At 43.4% G+C, this 22,500-nt stretch overlaps 3 protein-coding genes across 4 annotated transcripts in view; 2 read left to right on the top strand and 1 right to left on the bottom strand.

The window, feature by feature from the left end:
• The window catches only part of rnaseh2b (ribonuclease H2, subunit B), an 8,916-nt gene extending 1,815 nt beyond the window's left edge, over nt 1–7,101 (top strand). The window contains exons 4-11 of one of the 2 annotated variants that reach the window (XM_080019051.1): nt 222–298; nt 641–755; nt 830–894; nt 2,737–2,842; nt 3,137–3,215; nt 3,322–3,367; nt 4,636–4,713; nt 6,924–7,101. In XM_080019051.1, the coding sequence (XP_079875177.1) occupies nt 222–298; nt 641–755; nt 830–894; nt 2,737–2,842; nt 3,137–3,215; nt 3,322–3,367; nt 4,636–4,713; nt 6,924–7,034 (677 nt within the window). In that variant the 3' untranslated portion in view covers nt 7,035–7,101. Of the gene's footprint in view, nt 1–221; nt 299–640; nt 756–829; nt 895–2,736; nt 2,843–3,133; nt 3,216–3,321; nt 3,368–4,635; nt 4,714–6,923 lie in introns of both variants that reach the window. The other variant, XM_080019050.1, reaches the window with a different exon arrangement.
• Nucleotides 7,102–7,553: 452 nt separating this feature from the next.
• c9h13orf42 (chromosome 9 C13orf42 homolog) lies at nt 7,554–8,904 on the bottom strand (the record flags this gene model as incomplete). The annotated part of the gene is made up of 3 exons (XM_080019559.1): nt 7,554–7,822; nt 7,915–8,049; nt 8,487–8,904. 3 exons carry the CDS (start codon nt 8,902–8,904, stop codon nt 7,554–7,556), a joined length of 822 nt encoding a protein of 273 aa, XP_079875685.1.
• A 2,717-nt stretch (nt 8,905–11,621) lies between these two features.
• On the top strand, nt 11,622–12,602 carry LOC307244410 (TLR adapter interacting with SLC15A4 on the lysosome; the record flags this gene model as incomplete). Its single annotated transcript, XM_080019558.1, has 1 exon — nt 11,622–12,602. The coding sequence occupies one exon, from the start codon at nt 11,622–11,624 to the stop codon at nt 12,600–12,602; it is 981 nt and encodes a 326-aa protein (XP_079875684.1).
• Nucleotides 12,603–22,500: the final 9,898 nt, after the last annotated feature.

Genomic DNA, 22,500 nt, shown 5'->3' with positions numbered 1-22,500 from the left:
CTGATATAACATGGATACTGATTTTAAACAGAGGGACATCAATGCCTGCATATTCCAACACTGGTGTCAATGCAAACACAGTTTTAAAGGTCTTGTCCCAAATAAGTCCTTCACTTGCCATATTGAATACAATACCCTCTATCGTAAACTTCAATCCTCTTCACTCGTTCAAGTTTTTCCTCTCACCTGCAGTTTATTTAGAGTGTCTTGCTTTGCTACAGATGGGCGGATTCTCTACATTACCCCAATGGATCCTCTTTATCTGATGCTGCCTTATTTGATGAAAGCCGCGAAAGAGGTGAGACTCGGAAAATAAGTCTATTCAAGTCATTCACCGTCGGCCATTGTATCCTGAGCCATTATAATATTTTATTGTGTTACCATAGTACATCGTAAGAATTTTTTCAAAAGCTCTAACTAAGACTATACAAAAGATTTGATTTTGATCTGGTCTGTGATAATAAAAAGGTTGGGAGTCCCTGATCCCAGAGCCTAGTGGCACAGGTATAATGATATTGTTCCAACAAAGTGTATATTTAATGTAAAATCCATACCTTTGACAGCTCCGTTGCTGATTCTTGTACATTATACTGCTGTATGACTTGTGTTGTCTCCTATAACGCTGATGTCTCTGCTACAGGGGAAGTTTCAGCCGATGGATCAAGTATTAATGGATGAGGAATTCCCTGCTTGCTCCAGGCTGCTGGGCTGCCCGCACTCCCTGCCCTCCCTGCATCACATCGCTGAGGAGAAAGGTCAGAGATCATTGCCGTGAGTTGGGATGTTGCACTGAATTTCATGCAAATCACATCAGTCTGTTCACTTTCAGAGGTAGGAAGCTTGAGGTTTCACCGATACAGCCAGGAGAAGGCGTTGCAATGGTTAAAGAAAAAGGTATGGCATTAAAACATTACCATTATTTTCCATTGAACGTAGGGATACTACTAATGATTATATTGTAATACATTTCTTTGTCCTATCTAGTGCAGAACTGCCAACCTGCATACATTTTGTATACCAACCACACAATTCTTGGTGGTGGGGGGGATTTTATATATATATATATTTATTTAATTGATTGTTTTTAATTTAATTGCGGAAATCAATCAATACAAAACAGTACCGTACATTTATTTGGTATTTAAATGACATCCCTCAGATTGGACCAGGTGCTACGATCTTGTCCCTGTGGTTCTGTTGTTCTTCTCCCCTCCCTCTCCTCTCACTCACTCAACATCCACTGATACGCAGCACAGTGGTACTTTATTATTCAGTGAGGTGTAACACAGCATTGCTCAGTTAAAATGGGAAGTGGGGACGTAATAAGCACAAAAATGTGACCATAAAGTTTACATACAAAACGTGAGATGCACTGATGGATCGGCCGATCAGATATATTTTCAGATTTTATGCCGGTCAAATTTACACTCCTGATACTGTGCTCATGTACTGTACTCGGTAAAATTTCTCCGATACTCAAACCCGATACCCACATAATGTAATGTAGTTGACGCTCAAAAGAGAGCGAACGAAAGAAAATGATGGCTGTTTGGAGGTACTTCAAGGTAGAGATCAATTATTTATCTATCACCTGACAATATTGAAAATTGTGCAGACTGAGTATCGCTGTCACTACAGCGTCTGCTCTGGTTGTTCCAAGTGCACCAGCTCCAATTGTGATGAAATGTTCGACTCTTTCTTGAGACTCGGTTCTTTTACGAGTCATTCAGTAAAACGAGTCGTTCCATTTGATTCAGTTGGTTTAACGTACGCTGAACGAAGGAGACTTCCAAGTGAACGAGAGTGAGAAGAGTCGGCCATTTATTTTATCTTTTGCAATAGTTGCAATATATTTTGGAATTGCAAGTACCATATAAATATGAAAGAAATGTATATTTGCACTTAAAAGTGAAAGACTTTTATTTGTAGTTTGAACCAGATACTTCCATTAGTTATATGTTGTCCTACTAACTCTAAGTGAGAGTTACAGGTTGCATTATACTGAAATTTGCTGACAGTCCCATATTCTATTTTATTGGAACTCAGTGACCGTTCCATCTTTGTATTTTATTTAATTTTGTTGTATTTTATTGGAGGGGACAGTTTAATGTTCTATTATTATTCCATTGTGAATAATGAACAATAATAAACACAAGGTGTCAAAATCAGCAATCTCACTATTGTGGTAACTGGAAATTGCAGTGGCAGTCCGCATGTGCAGCTCTCCTATCATGTGAGTGTGATCAGATCATGTGATGTATTTGTCATGGACGTACAGCAGATCTGAAATCGGAATCGTCCGGAAAGAAAATTGCAATCACTGCGTCTCTAGTAAACATGATTGGTAAACATGATTTGTAACTTTACAAGATGATGCATTTCAAGGGATATACCCTAATGTGATAAGTTTGTATAGAGTATATATTTAGCTGTAGTAGCTCTCATACGATGTGGCTAGGCTCCTTAAGAGACGCTACGGTGTGAATAATTGATGGAGTTATTTATCTGCAGTAACTCAAACACCACGGAGACTCCCTGTTACACCGTTGTGGTACTCAAAATACTTTCCCAAGGTTGGCAGGTCTGCTATTGTGAAGGACATATTTCACGACACAACCCTATTTTAAAGTGTAAATCAGTATCTAAAATGTGAAAGAAAATACGCTCTTTAAGGAATGAGTGAAAATGTACCTAATATAAGGAATATTGGTTTGTTTGTGCAACTTGTGGTTCCAGGTAGAGAGGACAGTTAATGCCCTCAGGAAGAGTAACGTCTCTGTGGGGGAAGGAGTGAAGTCATCAACCTACATCAGAGTAAAGACTGAGTCCGATGCCAATGAGGGTAACTCACTCTATTTAACTTGTTCATATTTCCAAGGGGGGTCATTTTTATTAATTGTTTTTCACCTACTGTCGAATGATTTTATGTGCGGTATATGTATGTTTACCACTAGATGGCACTGTAGTCATTGTAAGGATTATTACTGAACAAAATAATTTTTCTTCGTTTTTTTTTACTGACAGTTATTTTAAACAGTTTTTCCCTGATGCTAAGCTTGTGATTCAAAATGTTATGGCAGGGCCATAGCATGTTTAAGGTTTTATTCTGACAGTCTTTTCTTTCGTGAAATAGAAGATTACCTCCGCTATGCCCATGGTCTCATATCGGAGTACATCACTGAAGACCTGAGCAAAGACCTTCTGAAGCACTTGGAGTACGTTCATCATCGTGTTATAATCGCAATTGGTAAAGGGACAAAATTATAAACAGTTCAGAAGAAGCTCGCCTCTCACTTCACCTCTGTCACCTCTCTTTAATAGGCTGCCAGAATTGACGAGCCCCAAGGAGAACGAGCCTCCCTCCAAGGTAGAATTTCCTGTTTTTTGTGTGATGTATAGAATATCTAAAGAATTCTCTCTGCTCTTCCTTAATGCTCATTTCAGCTTCTTGCTTTAGTAGTGCAGTCAACTACCACATAGTCTTTTAGAGTTTTTCCATTTGCTTGCAAATCCAGTCAACATGTTTGCATACTATTTTAAACCTTTCAACCATTTTTTAAAACTTTTTGAAAGTGAGTTAATTAAAATACAACAAATGTATATGTCTTTGATTGTGATAATTAGGGTTTGGACGATGATTCTCTCATGAATGCCCTCATTCAAATGTCAGTTTGAGGATTTGTCGTGTTCTTTTACAATATAATGGTTGTAAAGTAATGACATTAATTGCTTTAATGAGCAGATTCATTTCTTGCTATTCCTGGCAGGGTTCCTGGCGGGGTTAGCTATCGTAATTTCCACATGATCGTCTGATGGGGATTGATTTGAGTTGATGTGATTGGTTGATGCAACTTCTAGATTCTCAAATCATATTCCATTTTAATGTTAAGTGACGTTGAGCCGATGTTAGAAACGTCACTACGAATAAAATGTGAAATAGGTGGATTTGCATCATGTGGATTGAGAAAAATGAAATGTTATTGTGAACAAAAGGGAACTTTTAAATCTTTCAAATTTAGATTTACCAAACACCAGATCTTTCACGTAATGTTTGCTACATCATGATTTCGCACGGGCATTTTCAGCCTCTTTTTGTTGCATAAACTCGTTGACAAAAAGGGGTGGGGGGGCAGCTCAAGCAAGTGTTCAAACTTTGTGGCCATGTAGAGTTCGAGTTTTTCTAATGAGGGAATGCACAGGGAAATCCCTTCGTACAAACCTGGGGTTGTTTCAGATGATTACATTTATTGACTTTCTTAAGCCACTAATAATTTTACAGTTTGTTGCCTGCAATCTACCGGGCCTGTGAAGGGCAGCATTGGCTGTGGTTGTAAATCGCAACCATATTGTCTGTTTTGGCCATTACACATTTTTTTATTATTGGTCCCAGAGGCTGTTAAATAAGAAGTTATTTTTTTATATATATATCGCTGCATTTCACTTTTATTGCTTTCTTTAACAAGTTGTAGTTGGCTTTGGGAGCCTGTGCACTAAAATGATAAAATGATCAAAGTCATACTGTGTGTGGGTGTGGGGGTGGGTGTGGGTGGGTGTGTGTGGGTGGGTGGGTGGGTGGCACCGATATATTTGTTTCATTGGTTACAGATGTCATATTTTCTACTTTATTTTTTGCAGAAACGCAAGCTATCAGACCTGCCAATGGAGGCTGGAGAGGACTACACCAAACTCAACAGCAAAGATTTTGCCCGCAAAGTGAGTGTGAGTGTGAGTGTGAGTGTGAGTGTGAGTGTGAGTGTGAGTGTGAGTGTGTGTGTGTGTGTGTGTGTGTGTGTGTGTGTGTAGCAGCAATCTTTTATTTTTTCCCTCCCGCCCAGTTATTGGATACAGAGCAGAGCCATCATACAGTATACAGTTTAGTAGGGTTTAGGCTTGGGCCCAGTTTCGATTAATTCGTCGATCGCGATTGACATTGATGACAGATGTTTTTTTTCTTTTTTCTTTTTTTTAATCCACCAGGAAAAATCCGAGAATTTAAACGGTGTAAGTGAAGTTTACCATGTTCTAAAACTGGAGCGGAGAGGGGGGAAGAGGGAGAGAGAGGGGGGCGGTGGGTCCACCAACCACTGGTGATCGGGTCTCACTTCTGCTTTTCAGTCCCGTACAGAGGCTTTGCGAGGGGCAGGTGCTCAAAAAAAAAAGCTCCGCTTCTCGGAATTTTGCCGCTCTGGGCAAACGGAGCGGCACAGCGGAGCACCGAGGTGCGAGGTTCATGAGGTGCTCCTCATGAATATATCTTGCCCAGACAATCCTCTACCTCGACACCAGTTCAAATAAAGATCCACGGGGCAGGTGCTGTCTGACACCCTCCTGCGCACGTACCTGCCGCTCAATATGCAAATCTTGTGATAATAATATAGCAATATATAATATAATCTAATTTAGAAAGATTTAGATCTATTTTATTTCCTTAGGTTTTTTCTTGTATGGAAAATGAAAAACGTAAACCTAACTCAGAGAACTGGAGCACAGTTTTCTTTTTTTAAATTTCTCCTCCAGACAGCGGTGTGCACCGCCTCCTGCGTCTCTGTCTTTTTATTTTAGATCTACAGTATTTCTTTTTGTTTGTTTCCTACATGTATGAAACACATATTATTATGTATTTTAAACACAACTGAGTTAAGGCACCGTCCAACTCCTTACTCCGCACTGTTCCAAAGGAAACCCTGCATGTCTCCCCATTGCTTTCTGTGGCTATGGGACTTCATTTAGTAAAAACTGGATGTTTTGTGTAAATATTTACTTGTAAATAGTAAATCCTGCACTTCTGGAGCGGGGAGCCCGCACCCCAATAAAATCGTATATCGCCAATCACTGCCCCCCAGTGATTGGAATATTGCACGTTTGCCCAAGCCTAGTAGGGATGCAACAGTACAGTGGGCCCACGGTTCGGTATGTATCATGGTTTTGGGGCCACGGTAACGGTACGGTTTCGGTATCTTTATATTTAAGAAAAAATAAATAAAAAATGTTTTTATAGTAGACTTCCATCAATAACTAGCATGACCGGCTCTTCCTATAGGCGAGATAGGTGGCCGCCTAGGGCGCCAATCTGACATTGGGCACAATTTGCGCACCTGTCTCCCTCTCCAACGGTACAGAAAATGTGCGTGCTAGTGATGCGTGTGCCAGCGATAGGGTGCCTGTGATCACTGCATCAGAACAGTGTGTTTTTATTTCATGCCTCCTTATGGAAAGAAACAAGCGTGTATAAAACGGTATGGAACGAAACTGTGTGTAATGGGGACACTTTCTCTGTGACGCTCTCTTAGGGACACACGGCCATCCCAAAATAGAGCTTGCACAAAAATATAGAAATGCCTGAGAGAGAGAAATGAGAGTCTGCGCTGACGTGGCCAGTGGCGCTCCATCAGTGGATTCAATAGGAAGCATGTGCTTATGGCACGCTGCGCCCATACACTGCAGCAGCGTGTACAATGGACTTCTACAGTGATACATAATACTACGGTTCACGTGTGGGTATTGAACCGTAGTGCTAACAGTTCAATAACATACTGTGTACCGTTGCATCCATAAAATTTAGAAATTGTGTGGCCTTGAGCATTTTTTAATCATACTTTTCTATTATTTATTTATGTTTGTTTGTTTTTTATTATTTGTCGTTATGCTGAAGCGGTTGGTCATTATTTTGTCGTCAACATCGGAGCCATTTTTTAGGAGACCTTCAGTGATCGTGGAAATGTTTGAGGAATGCTGCATCATATTTGTCCGCAAAGACATTTGCGGACAAAACACGCCTGGGTCAAAGGGCTTTACCTTGTGAAAACTTCTATTTTACTCAGTTTGAAATGAAGTTCATGATAAGTAATAAATTCCCTGCCGTCCCTGTACAAGGTTGTTGCTCCAACCTATTGATTTCCCCCTCCCTCCCTTCTTTCTTTCAGCCGCCCAAGAAGATGACTGCAGCTCAGAAAACTTTGGCAAAAGTGGACAAGACCGGCATGAGGATGATGTCATCTTTCTTCAGTCCCAAAGTCAAAGCGGAAAAAAACTGAATACTGTGGAGTATCTGGTAAATATCCCATAAAGGTGTTAATATGACTGTTTTGTAATAAAGAAAAATGAAAGGTTTTGTTGTATTTTTTAATTTTTTTTACAGCTTGAAGTTTGAGATCCATCCCACTCATTTGGTAAAAATACAAAAATTCTTCTTAAAGTTACTTAAATAGCTGGAGCGTCAGCAGCCAGCATCTGTACCACATGAACCAGAGGCAGGGAGATAAGCTGCTAACACCCTATACACAATACACTGAACTCGACAGCAAATTATCTTTTACAGTGTTTGATATTGGTTGTATAACTATTAGCTGAAATATAAATCCTGTCCCACCTACTGTACCTATATTACACATACAATATTTTTGCAATATTGGTCCAACAGAAACATGGCTATGTTGGTAGAACCGTCGAAACAAGATCTAGTCATCACACAACATCCATGTTAACTACAAAATAAGAATAATGGCAAATAGGGGGATTGAAAGTGGCTCCCATATACCTTTTTATTTATTTTTTTAAATTTTAATTTTTTTAAGCTTCACTTCTTTTTTTAGTTTGGGCTTGAAGCGCAAACTCTGAAAGGCGCTCTCCACCACCTTGGGCAGGTGGATGGGGTTTCTCTGCAGCCGCAGCCGACTGCTTGTGGACCCGCCGGTGCCTTTCTTCTTGGGGACAGTGAACTTGGCACTTGCAGGGTCCTCCACGCCTGTGGACCCCTCTGGGCCGTGAGGGACCCGCAGCATCCAGTTAGAGTGGAGGTCGTGCTCGCTGGAGCTTGTGGCCACTACGGGGAAACAAAACTGCGTTTAGTGAAAGTTGTAAATAGTTCGCAATCGTGTCATCATAGATTGTGCCCAAAATGACTGACAAACTCACCAATGAAATCCACGTCAGCGTGGCCGTCGTCCACGTGGGGCTTCCTTGTGGTTTCAGTGTCGCAGCTGGCGAGGACCTCATCCAGGTACTGGATCGAGTCCTCCTCCGTGGGGATCGGAGGGGCAGAGGGTCTGACTCTTCCTTTCTGTAGATTTTTCTTTAATTCATTAGAGCCCTGAATCTCAACCTTTTTCATACAAATGACCCTCAATTTGTTATGCGTGACGCCATGGATCCCATTTGATAATATTTGGTCTCTGGGACCCCAATTTAAAAAGATCTGTTAGATAGGATTTACTTTACGATAGCTAGTGAGATAAAAGTGACCCTATGATCAAAACAGTTATTATTGTACAGCCGCAAATGTTGCTAACGTCTTGTAAATGAAATGATAATGCACAACTAATTAAATATATATATATATTTTATATATTTTTATAAATTTTCTTAGTAACTGCTGGGACTCCTTGAAGAACCCCTGGGGATTGCCGGGTCAGGGAATCCCCAGGGGTCCATTCAGGGGGTTTTAGGGTTTCTCCTCCAAAATGTACACATTTATAATTACATCTTACATCTTATTATACTTACGTCCTTGTTGGGCGGTGGGGGTGCGGGTTTCTTTTTGGTCGAGGCTGTGGCTTTGAACTCGTTGCTCTTCAGGTTGTTCACGCTCTTGGTGTATTGTCGTCTCAAAGCCACCAGTTCCTTCAGGTATGCCAGACAGTTCTGGTCCTGAGAATAGAGCCAGACCCGGTCCTCCTGCCTCTGGTAATAATACAAGGTAGACTCGATACTCACTGAGCTTTTACTTCGTTTTAAAGATGAACTCACTGTTGTCTGTGTTTTCTCTCCCACAACGAGCATGGAGGTGCTGCGGACAAGCCTGACGGTGCAGGCGGTGTGGTAGTCCTGTCTGGACCAAAACGCACCATCTTGAGCTTTATGTCCAGGAGGGTTCGGACGGAAAACATTATTAATCTTTCTGAACATTCCCCTAGAAACAGCCTTTCATAATAATCCCAGACTGCGTAGGCCCATATGACGTGAATTGCCTCCATCCATATTCAGCTTTAGGCCAAGGACTGTTTGCCCTTTGAAATGGTCACTGTCCGAGGTGCTGAAAGCGTCTCTGGGAAAAAGACGGTCCCACATAAATGTCCAAACTGTTTCCAAAGTGTGTTTGGAGGTATGGGGTTGCACCATAGCAACCGGATGGTAACCCTACCCATTCTGCCATTACTATTTAACAGCTCTACTAGTGTCAGATATCAGAATCCAAACCCAAACACCAGTTGTGGAGATAGCGCTAGCTCCAGAACGTACAGACACTTGGAAAATGTACTTAAGTACAGTAATTAAGTACTTGGCTACTGCACTTAAGAACATTTCTTTCACCCTTAGTTAAGCATATTTCAGTTTGGAGACTTTGCACTGCATGCATTGCTAAGCAAATACTTTTAACCTTATTGAAACAGTCGCGTCACTTAAGTTAATTAATAAATAAATCAGGATCTATATTTGTAATATTGTAATACAGTGAGAATGTCTATAGCAATATTTTTGTAAATTGTAATCTGGATATGCATGAGGCACTCTGGTCTCAGGCTCTGTTTTACCAGGGCAATAAATATGACAAGGAATTTTACTATTAATAATTTAAGTTTATTTAAGAGCAAGTACTTACATACTTATAGAGTATAGTAGAAATATCAATGTATGCTTTTACTGTAGTAATTGTGTGTCATTACGATGGCCTTTTACCTTTTCTCTACCCAGTGGAGCTGGGAGCGATGACAGATTTGGAAACAGTAAGGGTTTCTCCTGCCTAATTAATAATAAAACATCTCCTGTTATCTCACGTTTCCAGCCCTTGCGCTATTAGGATGGTCTGCTAAAGTAGCTGAGGAAGTTTTAATTTAAAGAATCACGCAAAGGAGAAACCAGAAAAAGCACTCGCTGTTAATGCCAGACAGAACACGCTGCAAACGCAAGGGGAACTTTTTTCTTTTTTCTTTTCTTTTTTAACTTTCATCATTAATTTCCTATACTTGTACAGAAATTTGAAGATAATAACTCTCTGCTGTGAGACGCTCAAACCTTGCCTTTATTACATGGTCACTGAAAGTAAAATCAGTAATAAAAATGTTTCCGTTAAAATATCAAGCATTTGGAACTTCAAATAAAAAGTTTTTAACATTGAAGGTTCAAGATTAATCAAACAAGAGGAAATAAAAGCTGTGGTTACACATGGCATGAAGCTGCACTTCTCCTTTGGCGGAGGACTCTGAGGGACCGAACCGTCGGTCGATTGAGGCAAAAACGAGGATTTAATCATCTTCGTTGCAGCCATCCTAACGTATGATCCAACTAAAAATGAGGTCAAAAGAACTTAAGCAGAGGGTTAGGATAAAGACAACTAGACACACCAAACAGACCCACCCAAGTGAAACAGGAGGGGAACATATGGTATGTATGTACTGTAGTTTCGTAGCCAAACTAAAATAGACACAAGAGGGGTGAGCATTTAAGCCCTGCAGATCTTGTTCTTTCCAGCAGGGAAGATGGCACACGACAGCAGGGGTAAGAAACTGAAATCCCATTGATAAAAAAATGTATGTTATATGTTATTTGTGTCATTATTATGTGTTTTAACGTTGTATGTGCATTAAGAATTTAGTGTGTCAAAAAGATAATTACAAGGCCAAAAACATTTAAAATGGAAACTATAATAAGGGTTCAAACTTCATTTGCGTGTTTGTGGGAGCACCCATCACAGACAAGAAGGATGAAAGCCTGAAACTGCAAATGGTCATGAAGGGAATGCTCAGTGTCATCTGCCGTTGGAAGATGATAAAAACTCTTTATCAAAAACAAAAACCCTACCTTCAAAACAACAAGGACGGGAATCTAAATATTTTTTCCAAATATTTCAGCGAGATCGTTTCAGTACTTTATTCATCCCTGTGGGGAAATTTTGAGAAAACTGATAGTCTTTAAATCGGTGAATCTGGCTTTCTTTTCTGCTTTTTATAAAACACCTGCTCATTTTACGGGGAAACAAAACTACGGTGGTTTCTAGATGCCTCTGAAAAATTTCACCCGCTGGGGTTTCACAAGTGGGAGAGAAAGGTTGTGCTCAAATGAATTCAAATGAAATGAATTGAAATGCGGTTATAAAACTGCGAAGTTACTGAATTGCTGAGTGTCTCTGGAGAATCTACCTCCACTAATTGTTTTTTGTTGACATTGGATGTATTGCTTACCTGCTTTGACACAAAATAAATATATAAATAAAATAAACCAGACACTTTCACTTCCTCCTCGGCTCGGTATAAAAGGAGCCCTCTTATGCAGAAGTGTCCAGTCCTATTCAGAAGCAGTCTTTGAATCCAGTACCCGCACACCTTTGTTATCCAGTGTTTTTCCATGAAAGGTAGCTGATGACCTGCCTGTCAGAGCTGAGGATTATAAGTGGAATTTTGGCACAGTTGAAGAGAGGAGTATAGTGCTATTCGAAGGTAGGTCTGATATACATAAAATGTCAATTTGTTTTAAAGGTTGTATGAGTCACATCAGCAGCCGCCCTGTGTCAACTTCAATGCTGAAAGTTGACTTGTTGAATTGTGTATTTACTGTGTGGACCTACTTACACAATACGGGGGATACCTAATAAAATACTTAATAAAAATGTGTCCCTTCTTCCAGCCATGCTTTGTGAGAGCAGACTATGGAGCATGACCTATGGTGGGCTAGATGAGGGGGTCCCCCTCCCTCCTGAGAAGGTTGCTCAAGGTGCCGCCAGGAATGGGTTACAGAGAACTGCTGCCGCCCTAGTGCCGGCCCCAACCGGCCGTTCCTCAGTCATGACCAAAATGAAACACAGATCCTTCGGTGGTCCTGCTCTTTTGGTTGCCCCCACATCTCCCCTGCGAGCCCAGGCACAGAGACACGCTTCCCCAGAGGTGGAGATCCCTTGCCAGGATCCCTCCGGTGGTGATGCCCCCTTCCAGGTGCCCTCCATCTGTCAGAGCTTCTGCCAAAACTACAGTGACCTCCACATCGGAGGGGACCAGGTGCTGCCGCTTTCCGCCAATGAGGCCGAGTTCCTTGTTTGTACCGACAGCAAAGCCGCCGCCAGTCCCTTGCTCCCGTCCTGCGACGTCCTCCCGGCACCAGGGGATTCCCTATCGGAGCAAACCTCCCGGAGCGGGAAACAGTGTCTGCCGAGAGGCGGCTCGACCCGCTGGAGGCAGGGGAGCGGCCGGAACCAGAGCTTTCTGTTCCAGGGCAGCGAGGGGCCCTTCTCCAACTCCCTCCTCAACCGCTACCTGGAGCACAAACTCGTGGACCTGTACCAGCAGTACATGCTAGACAACATGACCAAGGGTGCAGGGGGTGGTGGCGGCGGTGGGGACCCCACCCAGGGCCACGCCTGCTCTCTGCTGGGCTCAGAACTAGTTCTGACCAGCTTGGACCAGATCACTCTACAGCTGAGCCGAGAAGGGAACCTGGAGGCCGGCTTCGCCAAAGACATGGTGATCAGCTGCCTGCTGCGGGTAGCCAGCGACATGCAGTCCAACGAGATCAGCACCCCGCTCCTGCAGTTCTCCAGCGAGGACCAACCCAGCAAGGACCAACCCAGCAAGGATCAAAGAGCATCTGAGCCTCCCGTCAAAGAAATGCTCTGATCTTCCTTTTTATGCATCTCCAGTATGTACAGTATATCTTTGTTTGTTAATTTTGATGAATTTTCAATGTGTGCTTGTATGTCGGGATCCCTTTGACAACGAGATGGTTCTTCTAAACGGGTTTGTCTTTTCTAGGAAAAAAATGAAATAGTCTTATGAATAACTATGTACAACAACAACAACAACAAAAAAATCCCATCGCTCATAGCGAAATACCACAACAGAGGCCTTTGGTGAATGTATCGAATGAGAGAAAAATAAATTATATATATACGGTGAATAATGACGAACATTATAGATCCAGAACATCAATAAAATTCTAAATATTTCAGCGGCTGTTCTTCTCTGTTCTTTGTTTCCAATTGAATACGTTTCATTTCAAGTTCAAATGCCACCAGGAGTGCAAGGTGGCGAGAGAGACACAATGAGCCAAGACTAACTGAATTATTTCCCACCAATTAAAGTACTTAAACTCTTAGACGGGGATGGTTCTTCGATTCTTTTCCTTCTTTTGGATGTTCGATACTCAGCAACCTCCAATGGAAGAGGATAAACACAAGCCTATTGTGGCACTGATACTCTTTACATTTTTAAAACAGGCCTTTAAACATGCCATACTTTGACTGTAGTCAAGTAAGGGTCATCAATTTCTAAATGCATGCCCATCATGTCAATCTTTTGGGGGTAATAACCAAATAGATATGAATATGAAGTAAATGATGATCAATTTCTAAATTTGAACTTCGGCCTGTCAAACTGCAATTTTTTATTTATTAAAAAAAATGTTTTTTGCGAAAACGTTCGTGAAATAGATTTAGCGAAATACAACTTGCTTTTGGTCCAAAAGTCCAATTGCTGTTTTGCCAAATACAATATCACCACGTCATAGATTTTGCTTTGTTGCTTATTAGTTCAATAACAAGACTATACAACGACATTCAAATTTGTAATCCTTAAGTATGCAGTACTTCTCAAAAAGTCTCTTTTGTTTTTATTTTTTATTTCTATTTTTTAATTTCCTTCGAGGATCATAGATCACCCAGCAAAAAGACTGCTGCGGGTTATCCGCCGTGTTGGTTAACTGTCAGGAGGAGAGCGTAATCTGTCAAATTATTAAACCTGAAATATGGATTTCTATCCCGTTCCCCTGCAGACGTACACATAGACGCGCATAATCTCGACCAAAACATCCTGATGCCTCTCCTGAGATATTTCCTTTATCACGCTGCCCCCCCGCCCCCCGCCCCCTGCCCCCCCCCCCCACCCTCACCCCCCACCTCCCCACACTCTCTCTGTTTTCCCTGACACCTCCACCTTGAATCCATCTGTCTAATGGATCCTATCACCTACTGGCGGTGTTACCTATGACGTGATCAAGACCGGCTCATAAATCTGCGGCACAGAAACAGCGGGGGCACTATCGATACAAATTTGTATCCCCCCCCCCCCCCCACCTCTGTCTACCCCCGTCTACTCGTGATGCAAATTCCCCCCATTCGACCTGCGTGGGTAGCTTAAAAAATACATGCCGGACCGCCGTCGCGTAATTAATTTCCGTGAGGACGTCGCAACATTCCGACCCATAAATAAGGAAAGCACTGTAGTTCGAGTAAAGAAATACGCGCCTTTCTAAGAGCCGCGACTCCGCTGCGGCTCGGCACGAGCGTGGCCTTCTGATCTGGTGTGTGATCAGCTTCCTGCTTTCCTGTCCAAACACAGAGCCACTGGAGGAAACGCTGTTTACAAAAGACCCCGCTCCGCAGTCGCCGGCCCTCTGAAGTCTCAAGGCCGCACGGACATATGTTAAGTGTTTTTACTTCCATCTGGATTGGACATTCCAGGTACCATTTAAGGAGGATCCAAGTCCTGTCTGATCTAAATAAAAACACACTCGCACGTAAATATGATTATCCAGTGCCGGGCCCAATGGTGGGATCGTATGCAAACACGCTGATTTCCACAGACCTTGAGAAAATGAAAAACAGACCTCTTATTCCAGCCCGAGGTTGAGAACGGTGGAAATGGCTGAAGGTGGTCTTACATCCTGCTACCACACAAAACAGCTTTTGAATATTCATACGTGGAACCGCAGGGAGTCCTGCTCGCCTTTGGTCAAAAATATCTGCATTTTGTTGACTGAATAGAATTCCCTGCAAAACAATATCAAGCTTTGCTTGGCGATAAAATAGTGATATATATGATGAGAACGTTTTTCCCATTTTATTTAAAGCTTTTTCTTAGTAGCAATTTATTTCCCTTTTTTAACAAAAAATAGACAACAATGGCGGAAAAGACATTATAGACGAGAGAAATAAAGGGAAAGATGAGTGAAAGGCAAGGCGACGTGAGCCAAAAAAGAGAAAAAACCCAACAACTTCACTCCGGATGAAGCGGTGAGGCTTGGTTGGTGTCACACCCGCCCAGCCTGCTCCCCTCCTGACCTGTGTGCTCTGCGTGAGCGTGGTTTTCTTTTATTTTCGGCTTCGGTGTGAATGTGCGTGTTTGGTGTGTTTTTTGGTCCGTCCCTCTTCTCCCCTCTATCTCTATCCTCGGCTCGGGTCCTGGTTCGGCAACCTCGTGATCGTCGGCGATCGGGCTCAGTCCCCTCGGAGCGCAGCAGCTCCCCCGAATTAGTGACCCAGCGTAAAAAGCTCCGCTGTTCGGTTCCTCTGGCGCTGGATCGCGTTCGGCTACCGACCGCGCCTCTAGCCTCCCTGTCCTGATCCTGTGTTTCCTGATCCCGTGTTTGCTGATCCCCGGCGCTCCCCGGTCCGTCCTGCACCTGTTTGTCAGCCGCCGGCCTGTCTGCCTGTTTCACCTGGATTCACCTGGGCCTGAAACCATTTCCCCAGTCTGTAGTAAAAAAAACTCTGTAAAACGTCCGTTTGCATTCGAGTTCTGTTGCTAGTATACTGTACCTCATGACAGTTGGAGTGTCTTTCAGGGATTCATAAAGTAATTTCCCAGTCACAAAGAGCATTTAACATGGAGGTCGGCGGATGCAAGGACACAAGATTTCACATCAAACCCAAGGCTGCGCCGACTCTGACTGTTGTAGCTTTAATCCTCCGCGCCATGCACCGTGGCTTTACTTCAAAACATTTTACTGTGCACCTAATTGAAACATTGTCATATGATATATATATATATACATTTAAGTTATTATTATTATTATTATAATTATTATTTTATATATATATATTGATCAAAGGAAGGATCTAAATGAAAATAGCAAGTACTCTGTGATGGCTTGGACACTACAGAAACACACATCAAAACCATTTTTTAATTATCAGAAATTGCCGTTGCTCAAAACATTTCATGTGACACAGATTTACAGGGAAAGCAATGCGGTTTAGGTAACTGAAATAATCCGTTACACTACACAGGGAGAGATCACAATAGCACATAGGTGAATGTGCTTCATTCCCAGGTTAATTCATTCCTTTGAAGGGCACTTTATTCAATGAAATAGTAATTTACATCCCATTCAGGAGCCTGAGCGCTAAGCACCTCCCTCATGGACTCCCTTATTTTTTCTTTCTTCACGACCTTGAGAGCTTCCGATTGTTTGTGATTACATGTATTGCACTGACCTAATGTCAGCGTGGGCGCCAAAGTGGAACCGCTCTGTGACAGCTCTGCGCGGCGCCCTGACTGATTGACACCGGGGCAACGCGGGTGTAGGTGGTGTAGAACGGGTGAACACACATTTCCTGGTAAGTTAGCGGCTCAAGGTCGCCCCGGGGTCCGCGGCGGAGAACGGGTGACCTTGGCGGAGCCCGGAGCCGCGGGAAGGAGGCCTTGAGAGGACAGCGGGGCAGCCGGGCCCCGGCTCGCAGAGAGGGAGCCGGGGTCCATAATGTGATAATGCGTGCCTATATATCACCTCAGAGAGAGAGAGAGAGGGAGAGAGAGAGAGCCTAACCCTATACAGTGCAGGGCTGGAAAAATAAGAATTTCTTCTCATTTGCTTTTAGAATTCGGTTTCTATGGCCAAGATGCAGTTCGTCAGAGAAAAAGTACACTCCAACCAATCTAAAAGTGGTTATCGGAAATGTGATTCAGGGTAATACTTCCATTTGCATGTCCTTCTCGCTGGGAACACAGATGCCCCGGCTGACATCGCCATTCAGGACGACTTCCTACGTTTTTATAGGTAAACCATTCAGTGAAATCATCGCCTCTCTTTCAAGGGTAAAACCTTCAAACAATGGGTTTAAAAGGCACATTTCAGCGATCACAGCCCTCTGCTGACTGCACATTTTAGGGAGGCCGAGCGCTTTGAGAACAAGGATTTTAGAAAATAATTGTGACGGCGTGCCACATTTGCATATCAATCTCATTGTTTTGGACTCCGTTTTTTTATTTTTCAAATTTTATCTGAATTTGTGATAAGCCGGTTTCCAGATTTCTCTTTACTTGACGAGATATCGAGAAGACAGAGAAATCTCCCTCCGTCCCAATGTCTGCCGCTTATAACGGGAATATCAGAAGATGAGAGATATGACCCAGTGTGGAATATAAACATTTCTCCAAAAGCGGATGGCATTGGCCACAGTCAAAGGTTAAATCGGCGATTTGAGGTCAATTACTATAGTTAAAAGTTATAAAAGACAAGGAAGGAATCCAATCTGTGCAAGGCTTGGGAAACAGATATAAGACACAGCCAAGGTGCTGGATACGGGTCGGATGTTATGTTAGTCAATAGGATTCTTTCTGGGAAATCAATTCGAATGGCCGAAGTTTTAAATTATATTGTAGGTTGTTTTAATCCAAAGCCCCCACTTAAATTATGGCCTGCGACTTAACGGCGAAGGACAAAATGTGGATCCACGAGGCGAGACCGATCGGAGAGGTTTGAATGTGAAATGCATCCAAAAAACTGGGTGGAGGTGCGCAGGCACGGAGATTTATGGTTTTGGACCGACGGGGCAGCCAGAGAACGTGAGCCAAGACGAGGTGAAGCCCAAAAGTACAGTACGTACAACCCTCCTTCTGTCCGAGATAAGGGGCTTGTGTTTTTCTTTGGAGCTGTCATGACAGAGGAAGCAGCGGTGGGGGAGTGAACACTCCTGATAAAGTGCGTGACATGGAAGTAGGATGAAATTGTCAGCGTACAGACAAGGAAGTAATACAGAGGGGGCGACTACAGAGAGAGAGAGATGTCTTCTGTATTTCTTTACAGTATAATCTCATTTACTTGGTCACGTGGCTGTAGATGTCTTTAAACTATATCATTTAACTGCATGTACCCTACCTGGCAAGAATAACAATCAGTTGTTATGTGAAGAGTTATGTCAGTAGATTATTTAAAGTCTCTGATTTGCGATAGTGAACCGAGACCGAGAACCGAGAGGTTTTTTTTCTTCTGTTATGTTAACAGAGGAACGTCTTCCGGTCATTTTTGCTCGAGAACCGGAAAACTTTCGCTGAACCGCTGCCACGAAGTACAAGTCGAGTGCGTGGGCCGGAATTTCCTGTTTTGCCGTCGCTCTCCCCTTCGGCCTCTCGTCCTCGCGGCTCGACGGGCGGCTCGACGGTCCCGGGCCCCGCTCGCCCAAGTGTCCGCCCTTCAGGCCCGCTCCGCAACCGGCCTCCCGTCGGCGGTACCGAGGACCCCCCCCACCCCGACCCCCGCGCCCGCCCTCCCCATGTCTGGCACAGCAACATTGTTATTAGTGTCGTAATTTACCTCCTTATGCAAACATGACCCTGTCCTCGATACGCTCAAAGGCAAAATATTCATACTGTAGACACCGTGAGACCAATAAAGAATGAGATTGGAGGGACATAAATTATTGCCGCTCGGCTATTCCATATTTCACTCAGTAGTCATCCCCGCACGCACACCCCTCGCATTGGCACAATCCAGCGCGCCCGCCCCCACACACATAAACAGAGCTTAATGTGACGCACGCAGGTCTCTGGATGCGTGGTTGGGGCGAGTCGGCGCACGCACCAGGAATTCATATTTCACGGGGGAGGGGGTGACATATGTTTTGCATAAGATAAACAGATCAGCGGGGACACGCAAAGGGCGAGACGCCGGGGAGAGCGGGGTGTGAAATGGAAAAACAAAAGGTTGAGCAGGACACGGTGGGGGGGTGGGGGGTAGGGGGGGGGCCTCCCCTTTGAGACGTTTGCGAGACGTCGCGTTCTTTTTAAACGCCGCGGCCTCGCGCGCGCCCCGACGTTTGAGGGGCCAAAGTGTCAAAGTTAATGAGATAACTGGCGGAGGAGGAAAGGAGCGCAGGGTGGGATGGTAGATGTGAAGGGAGCTACACAAGTCCAACAGCGTGTGTGTGTTTGTTTGTGTTAGTTTTACTGTACTTATGAGGACCGGTCTCCGAAAAAACTATTTATTTTGTTTAGAAGTGCACCAGAAACATGGGTCCTCACTAACCAGGTGTATTTACCCGGACCTCACTTTGATACCAGTACAAGAATGTGTGTGTGTGTGTGTGTGTGTGTGTGTGTGTTTGTGTGTGTGTGTGTGTGTGTGTGTGTGTGTGTGTGTGTGTGTGTCTGTGTGTGTGTGTGTGTGTGTGTGTGTGTGTGTGTGTGTGTGTGTGTGTGTGTGTGTGTGTTGGGCTGTATGGATTTTGTAGCGCAGGCAGTCTTATGGGTTTGACCTTGGCTACCTCGCTGCCTCCTCCTCCCACATATTTCCCCCATCTCCCCAACACATCGACCCACCCGCCCCTGCCCCCCCGCCCCCCGCCCCACCCCCACGCCTGGGTCCCTGGTGTTCCACTGAGCCTTGACTAATTAGCTCCCATCCCTCTGGGAGAGCTTCGGCACACGGAACATCCACAACGAGGGCATTACAACTTTAAGACCCCCGCCCGTTCCCACTCCCACTCCCAGCTCAGTCTCACTGAGTCTCGGTCTCACCGTCCTGGCACTTTACTTCATGTCTGCACCGTCTGACATGGATACATGCTTTAACGCAAAACTTTAACTGCGGCCGTATCCAGCGGACTGGCATTTACGACAAAAAATATATATTCATATCATTCTCTCACTGTGCGATCGGATAGTCGGAAGACTTTCTACAGACCATAACGCGCCACAAAACAGCATAAATGACGCAAATCCAGGCAATGCAGGCCCTGAAAAGCAGCACAACGGAAGCACAGCTCATATGAGAGTTTACGTTCGCTCGGGCTCCCATTTCAGAAAAGGGTTGCATCTGCTGCTTTGTTTGCCATCCCTGTTTGACCTTCACCTTGTATGCTGTTACCTGGCGTGCGTGCGTGCGTGCGTGCGTGCGTGCGTGCGTGCGTGCGTGCGTGTGTTTTTGAGAGAGAGAGAGAGAGAGAGAGAGAGAAAGGAGGAAAAAGGGAAATAAAATGCACAACTGAGAAAATTCTGAATATTGCCTACTTACAGTTGTACTACTGTGTGTGTGTGTGTGGGGGGGGGGGGTGTTGGTCTTTGTACGTGCTGTTTGTTAATGGTCAGACATTGAGAGGTTCACATCTGTGGTAAACAATGAGCAGAGCTGTTGGTTTTTTGAGCGAGAGCTTCCATGCGTCACTGAGTTTGCTTTTATTAGCTCCTGCTGCACACCACTAATGCCCAGAGGGTAGCGCTGCATAAACACAGCTCCCCGACGTTTCCCCACCAATCATTTCTAATCCGTCAGTTTTTATCTTTGATTTAGTGAAAAACTGGTCAGACCTCTATTCATTTCCAACGTGTGTTTTTGCATCAATGCCCCCCCCCCACAAACACACACACACACACACACATATTTAAATATATAATAATACATAGACAAATGTGAACATTTGTGCACTTATGCACAGCTGTGCGCACGCACACACACACACACACACACACACACACACACACACACACACACACACACACACACACACACCAAGCCCTCATATATACACTTTCGCTCTGCTGTAAGTTAGAGACATGAGTCCTTGGAAAGTGCAGTATTCAATTTGTAACTCTTATGGAGACAAGGACACAGTCCTTTATGAGAGCAACCAGAGAGAAAATGGAGGCAGTCGCCATGGCAACCGCCAGAAGAGCGCACAACAAATCAACAAACAAAGCCGTTAGACTTTTTCAGGAGAACCATTTAATGCAAAGCCTTGAATCTTACAAAGTTGTCCTCTTAAGTTTTTGTGGCCTGTCGTAGAGTGTCTGTGGGTGTCTAAGCTCCCAGTGTTCTGCAGAAATCCTTGTATTTCACAGACTTGTGTTTCAAGGCCAGAGCGGCTGAAATGTGTCAAAGAGCTGTCTCCTTGGGTCATGGCAACCTCAGAGTTTCATTTGTGTGAATCAGACTTCAGGAAATGCTTACTGCTGAAAAAGCACATAACATATAACCCCCCCCCCCCGCCCCCCACCCCCCAAAAAAAAACCCTCCCTCCTATTGAAAACATTTGTGTGTGTGTGTGTGTGTGTGTGTGTGTGTTCACTTGGGCAATCTGAACACAGCGGATAAGTTCAGCGTTTCAAAGCGCTCGCCTTGGTGTGAGACAGCGCGGCAACAAAAGCCACAACAAAACTCCCATTTTACTGAGAAGCGTGTTAAAGGAATGAACAATGAGGCAAATATCGGCCATGGTTGCTGAGGCCAGGATGTTGACGCCTGAATTCAATGCGCCCTACTCTTTCTCTTGTAATATACAGACCATAAAACAAAAAATCCATTGAAATATAAAGGACCCGGCTCCTTTTTAAAGGGCCCCAGTAAATCGGAATAAAAAAATGTATAAAATAAAAAAATGTATAAAATAAAAAAATACAGCCATGATGTCGAAGTTCAGAGCCTTTTCAAGCCGCTGCCAAACATTGAGAACAAAAACAAGGTATTAGTAATCACAGCTTAAAAACCTTTCAATTCGTTGGGTTGATCAATTTGTGTCAAAGAAAAAATGTATGTGTAACTCAACAAAACGGATGGAACGGAACTGATGGTGTGAGTGGCTGAAGGGAGCAGAGCTCCGTCTATCAGAGTAAAAGCACCGCTCTGTTACGGTGCACATTGGGTAAAAATCTCCCTAAATCAACCGTAACCCTTTTTTATTTATTTATATATTATATAAAATGATATAATTTTATAAAATTATATAAAATTATTTATATTTTCCACATTATTATGGACATTGGACAATTGGACATTATTATTAGTTATTATTTGGAAACGCCTGCAATTGTGAATCAGCTTATATAGCCTATACACCCTGGATATGCACAAAATACACGTGAGAGCTTGCATGTTTACTTGGCTATGCTTTTAATAGTATAGTATAATATAATAACCCCTTTCTTCAAATATCTCGACTGCTGATGATATTTGGGGACTATGTAATAAGTGATCTGGCTCTCATTCAAAACAAACAAACAAGCAAGCAAAATAACAAAAAAACAATGCAATTATGCTGTATAAATGCATTTTTATTTTTTTATCTTCCCCTTTCTTGAAATCTTCAGGCATTCTCACTGAGACCAGGATATTTTACAGGACAGACCTGAGAACAAATGACACGTACTAAAGAAAACACAAACGATACCATTCAGTCCAATTTCACAGAATCACAGTTTACACAGAATACAACAGAAAAAAAACCAAAACAATTATTCACATAGACATCAATCAGGGGAATGGGTTCTTGGCGCATTTCCCCCAGTTCAGTGTTCGTATGAGGGGCTTTTGAAGCCAACCAATCCTGTGATCGTTAACCGAGGTCACGACTAATAGTTTTGACTTTGATTAAAGATGTTCGATATCATTTTGGGAGCAAGGCCTCATACCCAGCATGGCTTGAGCGGCACTACAGTGAACTGCGCCATCGTCACAGTGGATCGTACGATCGTTTTCCTATCCTTGGAAGATTTTGATATGTATCTCTTTTTTTTTTAACTTCAC

This window comes from Zeus faber, assembly GCF_960531495.2.
Source record: "Zeus faber genome assembly, chromosome: 18".
In the NCBI taxonomy this organism is placed as follows: Eukaryota; Metazoa; Chordata; class Actinopteri; order Zeiformes; family Zeidae; genus Zeus; species Zeus faber.
Note: the sequence above shows the minus strand (reverse complement) of the source record. Positions and strands in the feature narration are given on the sequence as shown.